Source organism: Geospiza fortis, unplaced genomic scaffold, assembly GCF_000277835.1.
Source record: "Geospiza fortis unplaced genomic scaffold, GeoFor_1.0 scaffold318, whole genome shotgun sequence".
Taxonomy (NCBI): Eukaryota; Metazoa; Chordata; class Aves; order Passeriformes; family Thraupidae; genus Geospiza; species Geospiza fortis.
The window spans coordinates 2676483-2686952 of record NW_005054371.1 but is presented as its reverse complement, the minus strand read 5'-3'; the positions used below and the strand labels follow the sequence as shown (position 1 = coordinate 2686952).

Here is a 10470-nt window from a genome sequence, read left to right as displayed (position 1 = left end):
AGACCACAGAAATCTCTTGCCTGCACACAAGCTAACAGGCCCTAGATGTGGAGAACAACACTGATCTGCCTCTGTCACTCACTTCACCATGTTAATTCTTCTCCCAAATCACTGTGAGGAGGAACAGAGCGTAATTTAAATGAGTTACAAAGAACTGCAGTTCCTCCAGTTTCTCACCACATGTTCATAAAATAACAAGAAACGAGTTGACCCAATTAATGGGCAACTATTTTTTTAAAAATAAAAATAATTAATTAAGTCTAAATAGGGCAAAAGGCACTCAGGGAAAGTGACACAGAATAAAGATGCTCATGCATATTGTTAATGCTTAGCAGAAGGAGGGACCTTCTGATGCGATGGCCCATCATGAATTGTTGGGCTTCTGATTCAAGAGAACACAAGGAGGACTCTTCAGAGTAGCAGGAGAAGATAAAGACAATATTGGAGCTTAGGAGCTCCAATCCCATGTTTGATCTTGAATCTTACATAAACATATGAATTCCACATGCTTATGTAAGATTCAAGATCAAACTTTTTTTGATTTTCACATAAGAAGATAATTTTCATAGGGAAAGTTGTATGCTTTAAAAAAAGCCCCCACAGGCAAAAGCACAAAAGGGACGAAACAGATTTTTGCTATATTAGAAAAAAAGAAAAAATTCCCCTGGGGTCAAAGTCACTAACTGGAATGTAAAAAAATCCAGCATTGGTTTTTAATCTTTTAAGTTTGGTCATCAGTAATCACCGAAATGAAGGAAGTTGCACAGCGAAAGAGAAAGCCACTCTGCGGTAGGGACTGCTCCCTGTGTGCTCCTCTTTGGGAAGAGAAATACACAAGGTACAACATGGTTTCAGTTTAGATTCATGCTGTATGGAAGTCAAAGGGATAAAGGGCTTGAGAAAGGACAATCCAGTAACTGGCACCAATTTTAACTTTGGATTCTAGAGCAGCTCCCCACTTTCTTCTTGCATGATCACAAGTAAAGCTTTACCTCAGATCTCGACTGGAGAGACAACCTGCTAACACTCCCACCTCAGTGATGTGACATCACAAGACGTGAGAAGGCATTCACAGACAGGGAAGCAATCAGACATTATAGGATGGAGCATTAAGACAAACAAAACACTTGGCCAATCCCCACTTTGCTACAACCTCCAGTCAGGGAGTTGTAAAAAACAGTGAGGTCCTCCTGAGCCTCCTCTCTGCAGCTCCCTCAGCTGCTCCTCATCAGATTTGTGCTCCAGACCCTTCCCAGCTCCACTGCCTCTCTCTGGACACACTCCAGCACCTCAGTGTCTTTCTGGTAGTGAGAAGCCCAAGCCTGAATACAGGATTCAAGATGCAGCCTCACCAGTGCTGAGCACAGGGGAATGATCACTGCCTGGTCCTGCTGGCCACAGGGCAGGATGCCATTGACCTTCTGCCCACCGGGGCATACACTGGCTCATGTTTAGCCAGCTGTTGACCAACAACCCTCTCTCACCATGGGCAGCTTTCCAGCCACTCTTCCCCAGGCCTGTAGTCTGCAGGGGGTTGTTGTGACCCAGGTGCAGGACCTGCTGCTTTGCCTCACTGAACCTTGTAGAAGCACCATCAGCCCATCACCCCAGCCTGTCCAGATCCCTCTGCAGAGCCTTCCTGTCCTCCAGCAGATCCACATTCCCACCCAACTTGGTGCTGTCTGCAAACTCCTGACAGTGCACTTGCTCCCCTTGTCCAGATCATCAGTGAAGACATAAAGCAGAGCTGGTCCCAGTACTGAGCTCTGGGGAGCCCCAGCAGTGACCAGGTGCCAGCTGGATGTAATTCCATTCCCCACCTCTCTCTGGGCCCAGCCATCCAGCCCGTGTTCACCCAGCAAAGAGAGCACCTGTGCGAGCCATGAGCAGCCACACTCTCCAGGAAATGCTGGAACAAACAGTGACACAGGCTTTACTACAGTCCAGACAGACACATCCACAGCCACCTCCTCATCCACAGAGCAGGTCACCCTGTCATGGCAAGAGATGAGGCTGCTCAAGCAGGACCTGCCTTTCCTAAACCCACGCTGGCTAAACCCCTGGCTGTCCTATATGTGCAGCATGCCCACACTCAGGATGATCTACTCCAGGATCTTCTCTGGTACCCAGGTCAGGCTGACAGGCTGGTAGTTTCCTGGATGCTCCTTCAGCCCTTTGTGTGGATGGGCATCACATTTGCTAAATCCAGCCAACTGGGACCTCCTGGGTTCTCTGGGACTGCTGGGGAAGTCATGATGGGAAGTGACTTGGTGAGCACTTCTGCCTGCTCTCTCAGGACCCTGCATGGATCCCAACTGGCCCTCTGTGGGTAAGGCTGCGTTCTGTAAAGTACATTTCAGGGATTAAAAAAGTCTGAAACACCTGGCATGACAACGCACCTCATAACAACTGTAATTATCAACATTTTTAGGAACACAGTTTTGCTATTAAAAACATCATCAATTTTACATGTCACACTTCAAAATGTATAAGAAAAACAGCTGCAAGTTCCTCTAATTCTGAGCAAATGAAGAGCTGTCATTTTTCAAAGAGCAAAGGAAGAAGAAATGTTTACAGAATCTTATCCAATAAGAATGCCATGTGATAATGAACAAAGGTCAACTGTAGAATAGCTTGCTGAGTTATTTTTTATTTCACAAGTCTAAACCCTCCTCCTGCTTTTCAGCTGCCTGGAAATTAAACTGTTAGTTTCAGGAACATCTAAATAGATTTCCTTGTGTTTTCCTAAGAAATAGAATCTTATAATAAACAAACATACAGGAGGGCAAAAGGACATTTTGAGTAAGATTTTAACCAAAACATGTTTTTCCTATAAAAATATTATGATGTCCTTCAAATATATAAAACATAGAACAGGAAAACTGTGAAGAAGCCCAAAACCTCTGAAGATATGAATGCACTTTTATAAATACTACAAAAATATGTTTATGTTATTTTTCACAGTTATTATGTCAATATTTAAGCTCTCTGGCTCGCACATTTATCTGCACAAAAGTTCTTCACAATTTACATGCAACAGTTGCTTTTCACAAAAGCCATACCCAGTAAGGGCAGAAAATTCTTCCCTAAATAAACAGCAAATACACACTAACTTCTGGAAAACTGAATTAACTTGGGATGGAAGCTCCTCATTTCATATGCAAAAAACCCCTAGTGCTAGAATCAATCTAGTACATAACAGACAGAACACTTTGCCTGTGTAAAAGCCACCTTTGCAGGCTCTCAGTTTCTCCTTGTTGTCTATTTCAATTATGTAAGACAGAGAAAATAACAATATTTAAAAAGCCATAATTTTAAGATACAAACTAGCTCCTGCAGGGTCTGACCAACACATCAGATCAGATGCAACAGGCACATTTATAGGAAGTCATAATGACATTTAAAGTCCTGAATAGTTTTATTACCACTGGAGTTTGTTTCCAGCAATGTCAGTAAGAGTTCTGCCTGACTAAATGTGCACAGACACATTTCCTGGTAGATTGCACAGGTGCATGTAGCTATCAGGAGAGGATCCCTTATAATCCATGTATGTTTAATGAAGGAAAATTACATTGTAAGTAGCTTTATTTTCAAGATTGTTATTATTCAAACTTGTGTATTTTAAATTTTCTTGTGATTTCTTCTTTCTAGGGGCAGCTGGCACTTCACAAAGTCAAATCAGCACACTCAGCGAAATTAAAGTTTTGTAAATCTTGTAATTATTACTGTATCAATTATTTATAACTACAGTATAAGTTTGAAGTACATTCACACAGAAAGCTGGATGTTTCTCCTTGCTGCTTTAGCAATTGAAAAGAGAGGGAGGAAACTAAGGCTAGGTATCGAACTCTTTCAAGATCTTTGTAAGGAGCACTGTTTCTGAAAGCAAGGTATTTTTATTTTTAATAGGTATGACCAAATGGTATGGAGCATACAGGTGCCTTCAAAAGGAGTGTATGTAACAGCAGTACTTAAAGGATACCAAGGCTACTTCAATTACATAAGTATTGAATCATCAGTTGCACAATGCTTTTCTGAAGCATAAACACACTTTATTTTTTATTAAGACCGTGTTGAAGTTACCCATCTAAAAATTCAAAAAACCTTTCTACCCACAAAGAACACTTTTTTGGCTGATAAACAGTACATAAACATAATTTTGTAGAAACCCTCAATGAAAACTTGGAAAATGTCTAAAACAGGAACTCATTAACAAGCTTATTACTTGTGCCATGTGATAACTTAATCACCTAATAAGATTTACAAAATGGATTAATGGATCCTCCAGCTGATGTATGGGTGATGTGCATTTATTCATACATGACAAGACAGGAATTTTTTTCTGCTTTGAAAGCAGAACAAATTTAATCTTTAATGGCTTATACAGCTATGAGAGTGCAGAAAACTTTCTGAATTCATCAAAATAGTGTTTGTTTTGCAATCTTTAATGAAATGAATGCACAGATAAATCCATATATTATATACTATAGGTCAGTAGCAATATCCCTTAATTTAGACTGAAAATTGTAAACCTTAAATTGTCAGTTCAAACCATCATCCAAAATCTAGAAACAGCTTTATGATATTAGGCACTTAGATATCAGCACAATACAGATTTGGCCTGGAAGGAATATGTATTCTGCTTTAGCTTATAAAAATGCCCTTATAAAACTGTGTCCACTAAATGGTGCAACCGATTAAATTTCATTTGATAAACCTGTCTTGGAGCCATACATTCCTTTGGGTGAAAAATGAAAAGGTGATATGTATAGGTTTGGTTAAGTGATAACAATTTGGCTGTCATACTCAAACAGCATGTTATGACGTAATTTTTCGGATAATTTTAAGTCAGAATGTAACTACAATTAGTAAACAAAAATTAATTAAGCAGTACCATTTTTCTTTTATTATAGGAGTACATGGTGAAGCTTAATGTAAGTTTTGCAAATGTGTTCTTTGGTCTTCCTGTGTACGACATGAGTATAAATAATAATAATATCCAGCTCTCATACAGCATTTTTTAGAAGCTTTCAAATATGACTATTTTAAAAAAATGCAAAAAAAGGGGAATTATTAATTTAACTCATTTACCGTTATGATACACACACACACAAAAAAAATCTTCTTCTTCCATCTCCTATTTAAATGTAATGTATGAATAAAACTGCCTTTAACTAAAATTCCTTACAACACATTACAATCATGTGGCACATTATCCATTGCAGTTTTTGCTCTAATAAAAGCAACCATATAGAAGTTTCTAAAAACAACAAAAGACACTACAATTTGGTGGCTGTCATAGAAGGAGGAACAACTACCTTGTCCACCTTGTCCAACACTGCTTTGAGATTCTACTCTTAATACCAACAGAAGTGGTTACATATTGCTAAATACACTCTTTAATTGTGAGGTTTTTTCCTTCTGCCAAATCCCAGGTATTTACAAGTATGAAATATTGCCCTTTGACAAAACTATTTGTTCTGATCATAGTAACTGCATGCCTCTTGCAAAGCCCAATCTGGATTATACCTTTGGGTTCACTGATGCAAATGCCATCTTTACAAACAAAACAACATTCTCATTTCACCTAAGCTCTACTGAAAACCTGCCTTAGCTTCCATGGAAGCTGTATTTTTGTATCCAAAACACCATGCAGTTTAATTTTAAAATTATTTACTATCTATACATACAGCAATTTCGACATTTTCTTTCAGCCAGAACTGAAACCACTCAGAGTACAAACTTCTTCAATTGCCAGGGAAAGAAAAGATCCTTCAAAAGTACTGAACTTAACATCAAAAGATGTGCACTCAAACATGATGTAGAAGGCCATTAGCGGGTCCTCTCTTCTACTGTGAATTTCTAATGTGAACTTGGAGAGTTTAACACAGACCAGTTTATAATGTGGCTTCCATTTCTTCATTTTCTTTGTGTATTTCAAACACATTCTCTCATAATGCACATCTTTGAGATTCAGATACCTTGGAAGAATTATGTCTTTTTCACAATTAAGCTATCTGAATACATATTTCTTGTGTAAATCTCCTGACATTATTACATATCCAGGTTAGTTTGGGATGACCAGAGGCACAGCTGAAGTGCTGCACAATGTAATTCACACAAAATCTATTTGGTCATCCATGTTTTTCTTCCTACACATGTAGACAGGTATGGACATTTACAAACTGTCAAGTCTGCTAACTGTTTCAGGAATTAATTTGTGGGGGGAAGGAGGGCTGGAAATAATTTTATCATGCAGCACCACACACACCTGCAATAAAATCAGTAGCATCACTTAAGAGTAATGTGTAAGAAACTATATTCTCCTAGGAGCAAAAGCAGAATACAGAGAAGGCATATCTTTGACTGCTGCTCATTAAACAATTGATTAAATCCCTGACTATGCAGTATTCCATAAGGCACAAAGCATCTGCCTCTCTAAAGTCATTGATTCAAGAACTTAAGAGAAAAAGGCCAAGTAGATTCTACTTTTTCTGTGCAAAAGAAGTTATTTTACCACATGCAGTAGCTAAAGAGTTAATAAACCAAATCTTACAACCTGTCTCTCAGAATGAAATGACTACATTAGGTCTCCAGCATAGAATCAGTTCCGGGGAATTAAGTCTTGGTCTCATAAGGCATTAGAAATAGAATGGCTGCACTTCACACTGCCCACGTTCAAAGAATTTGTACTCACCCTCTGGGTGATGCTCTTTCCCTCTTTGACTTGCACTGCCAATCCAAGATCAGACAGTCTGCAATTCCCATTATCATCCAGGAGGACATTCTCTGGTTTCATATCCCGGTACACAATTTTGATGGAATGGAGATGCAGAATCCCACAGGTGATCTGAGCTGAGTAAAAGATGATCCTTTTCATTTCCAAACCCCTTTCTCCCACATTGTAGATGTGATACTTCAGATCCCCTCCATTCATGAGGCTCATAACAAGACACAGATGGGTTTTGGTCTCATAGGCATAAGCTAGTGTGACTATGAAAGGGCTGTTGACCTTCTCCAGGATCTCTTTCTCCAGCAGTGCCATCTTCTCTCCACTTTTCTTTTTCAACCTTTTTTTATCCAGTTTCTTGCAGGCATACATCTTGCCAGTATTTTTGACCTGGATGGCACAAACCTAGAGAAGATGCACATGGAAAGGTAATGAAGGAATTTTACACAGAGAGTGGAATATCAAGGTTAGTGACAAGCAGGAACTGGGGAATCACTGATGCCTATCAGTAGCTGCTGATGCTAACTTCTATGAGGAGTATATTAGCACAGAAAACAAGAAAAAACAAGTGCACAATCAGTTCTGTTCTGGACCAGTAGTTTATCATGGCCCTGAGGCAAAGTTCTTGAGGATGCCACTAGTAGGCATGTATTAGCAAATAAAAGGAACAAGGACAAGAACAAAAATCTGTAACCATGAGAATAAGGAGCATATACAGATGACATCTTTACAGTTAAACTCTCTTGACTCTCAAAAAACCTTCATAATGTAGTTTGGGAACAGATCCTGATGTGTGCTTTTCCCTAAACTGCAGCTAGGAATTATCTGGGAGTGTGTGAGATAGCATAGGCTAAGAAGATGTCAAAGAGCAGACTTAGTTCACTACATGAACATTCATGCAAGTTTTTGTAAAGAAGCCTGCTTTTTTAACTAGTATAGATACAGAATATAAAAATGTTAAAGTAGCTTTTTACTAACAAGAGCCTTTGTCACAATACAAATAACCCAGCCTGATTTCTGGAAAATGGGCAATCTGAAGGGGCACATTTTACAAATCTTCATAGAGTGGCTTAATCTACTGCTCTTTGCAAAGCCACCTGCTAGTCTTGAAAGGGGAGAGATGACTCACATCCTTAAAAGTACAAGCTCTTACCTCTCCAAAGCCACCTTTGCCCAGCACTCGGAACTCAGAAAAGTATTTATCAGTTACTGGTTGCTTCTCAAACACTTTCCATTGGATGAATTTGTCATAGAAGGGGCTGTTCTGGAAGTCCTGGAAGGGCTTGTCTTTAAAGAAGACTTTGGTTTCCTCCTTGGCCAGCTGCACGATGTTCTCATAGTCTTTTGCAGTAGCTGCTTTGCATTTGCTGACCAAGTCAGAGCTCATGAAAGACAGATAGTTTTTGGCGCCTTCCTTAAGAAAATTGGTGACAATATTCTCCATGCTACTGCTCTTCAGGTTGTCCTCTGCCAACTCCCAGCTTGACACCTCATCCAGGAAGTCTCTAGCTACCAAATATTCTGGCACTGTCTCTAAGAAGTCTCTGAAGAATTTCTTGCCAATGGGCTGCTGCTCACAGATGCTGTCATAATCACCAGCAACAGACTCTCTATGCTCTTTGCACTCCTCAATCTTGGGCAGCGAGAGGCTCTTACGCCTCTTTTGCATTTCCTTGGTGTCTCCTTCTCCACTCTTCCTTGCCTGGAGGTAGGCAGTGTTGGCAATCAGGTTGTCGAGCCCCCCCATGTCACACATCTTGGCAAGCCCTTGGGGTGGCAGAGCCTGGTTCAGACAAAATGAGTAACTTGCCCAGGAGCTGTGCTGTAGCTGCACTGCACGTCTTCCTGCTAGTGGTGTGTGAGGGCTTCTGAAAAACACCAGAGAAACTAACTGCTTTTGCATTAAATACCTCTCAAGGATTTTCACTAAGTACCTTTAGGTATAGGCACCATTTGTGGAAAGTGACTGGTAAGAGGTTTCTCTGTAAGAAGCTTTGAGTTTGCTATGTATAGCTGAGGGATGACACCCTAGGCAAACCTTCCCACTGGCAGTACCAAACGCACGTGGTTCAGCTGGTGTTTTTCAGAATGGGCCCTGATAACCTTTAAATGTGCCAAGATTCCCTTTACATGCACTGTCCCTGGCTGCTGGGAACATGCAGAGATTCACGGATGCAATACATAAGTTCTCTCCAACTCAGGGGCACTTTGGCCACAGGCAGCAGGACAGGCCTGGATCTCTCCCGGTCGACATCAAACACCAGCAGACTAACAAATGGTTTTATGAAAAGCTTTTATTACAAATCTGCCATGCCTAAAAGACCTTGACATAGATGAACCACACAATTCAGTGCTTTGAGCATTCACACCTCCAAAGCTCGTTATATTCAACATCAGTGACTGAGCCCCACAGACAGTTCATGCAAGCCCTGCTGCCTCGCGTGGCTCTGTCTGAGCAGATTACATGCAGAGGCTAAGAACTGCCACTGGTCTAAAAATAATGATCCTTATATATGAAACAACACAGCTCTGACTTCATCTCCTACCCACAGAAAAAACACTTCAAATGAACAGCCAAGTCTTGCCAAGACACTTCCATATGTTGTTTGGGGCTCAGTTTATTTTCCCTGCTGAGCTTTATGACAGAAAGTGGTTGGATAAGAAGGTGGCAACAACATATAGCTGAGGTGACATCAACAAAGGGACAAAGCTGATTATAATCAAGTGAAGGCAAATTCAACCTGCACTTGCTGGCTGCCTACCAGAAGGCATATTTTTCCTTCAAAAGAATAAAAATTATGTGTGGCACTCACTAGGCTAAGCCTCCTTCTGCTGTGGGGTCAGGTGGTTTGGCTGTTAAAACTTTCCTTAAATATAAGGAAGGTATTATGAGAACAAGAAAAGAAGTAACAGTGGGATCAAGCTGTACTCTTGAGGTCAAGGTCAAGTGTCTTTTTTCACAATCTTAGAGCAAGCTGAAGAGCTGAATCACAAAAACTAAACATCAAGAGTAGTAACAGGCACCTTTCAGACTCCCTATAATAAGTGTTAAGCCCTTCTTGGCTGCTTTTTGCCACCCTACAACTGTGCACTGTTCTGCTTTTACATGCTTAATCCTGTCCACACCAAATCCATTTGACACAAAACTCGTGTTTGCACTCTACAGAATTCCTGTGGAGGTGTGTTTTTCTAGGAGTGATGGAGAGGGCCATCCACTGCAAGCTGCTATGTGTGCATGAGAACAGGGGGAATTGTAATGAGACACTTGAAAGCCTGGCCAGTTCTGCCCAGGGTGGGAGGTTATGTAAAGAGCTCAACAGAGCAGCCACAGTCTGGGCAACACAGCAAAGAGCCAATGGGAGAAATGGGGAATTCTGCTGCTGGCTGTCCTGAAAATGGGGCCTACAGCAACACATTCCTATAACACCCTGGGTAGAGAAAGGCATGAAAGGAGGTAACAAAGCTTTGATTTCAGTTTTGGGGGTTTTTTTAATAAAGCTTTTAATTTCCTAAAATTCAGTAGGGTCTTTTTTATGTTTGGCCAGAATATCTACCACAGCTCAAAAAGCAGCCTGACAAATGGCTGGTAGCTGGGGGCCTAAGGCTGAACTTAAGCTTATTCCAGCTACTGGTATACTCATGCCTAAGCAAATCAAGAAAATTCCTAAAGTTTATGGCACGTGCATAAGACAGACACATTTACAGCTCCAAAGACCATTCTATTCAATTAATTAGACTCT

The 10470-nt window shown here is 40.6% G+C and overlaps 1 protein-coding gene across 1 annotated transcript in view; it reads right to left on the bottom strand.

The window, feature by feature from the left end:
• Window positions 1-10464, bottom strand: part of GRK7 (G protein-coupled receptor kinase 7) — a 21046-nt gene extending 10582 nt beyond the window's left edge. Inside the window, exons 1-2 of the mRNA XM_005424678.3 lie at window positions 7884-10464; window positions 6698-7135 (exon numbers count right to left, since the gene is read on the bottom strand). Coding sequence (XP_005424735.2) covers window positions 6698-7135; window positions 7884-8633 — 1188 coding nt within the window. The 5' untranslated portion in view covers window positions 8634-10464. The remainder of the gene's footprint in view (window positions 1-6697; window positions 7136-7883) is intronic.
• Window positions 10465-10470: the final 6 nt, after the last annotated feature.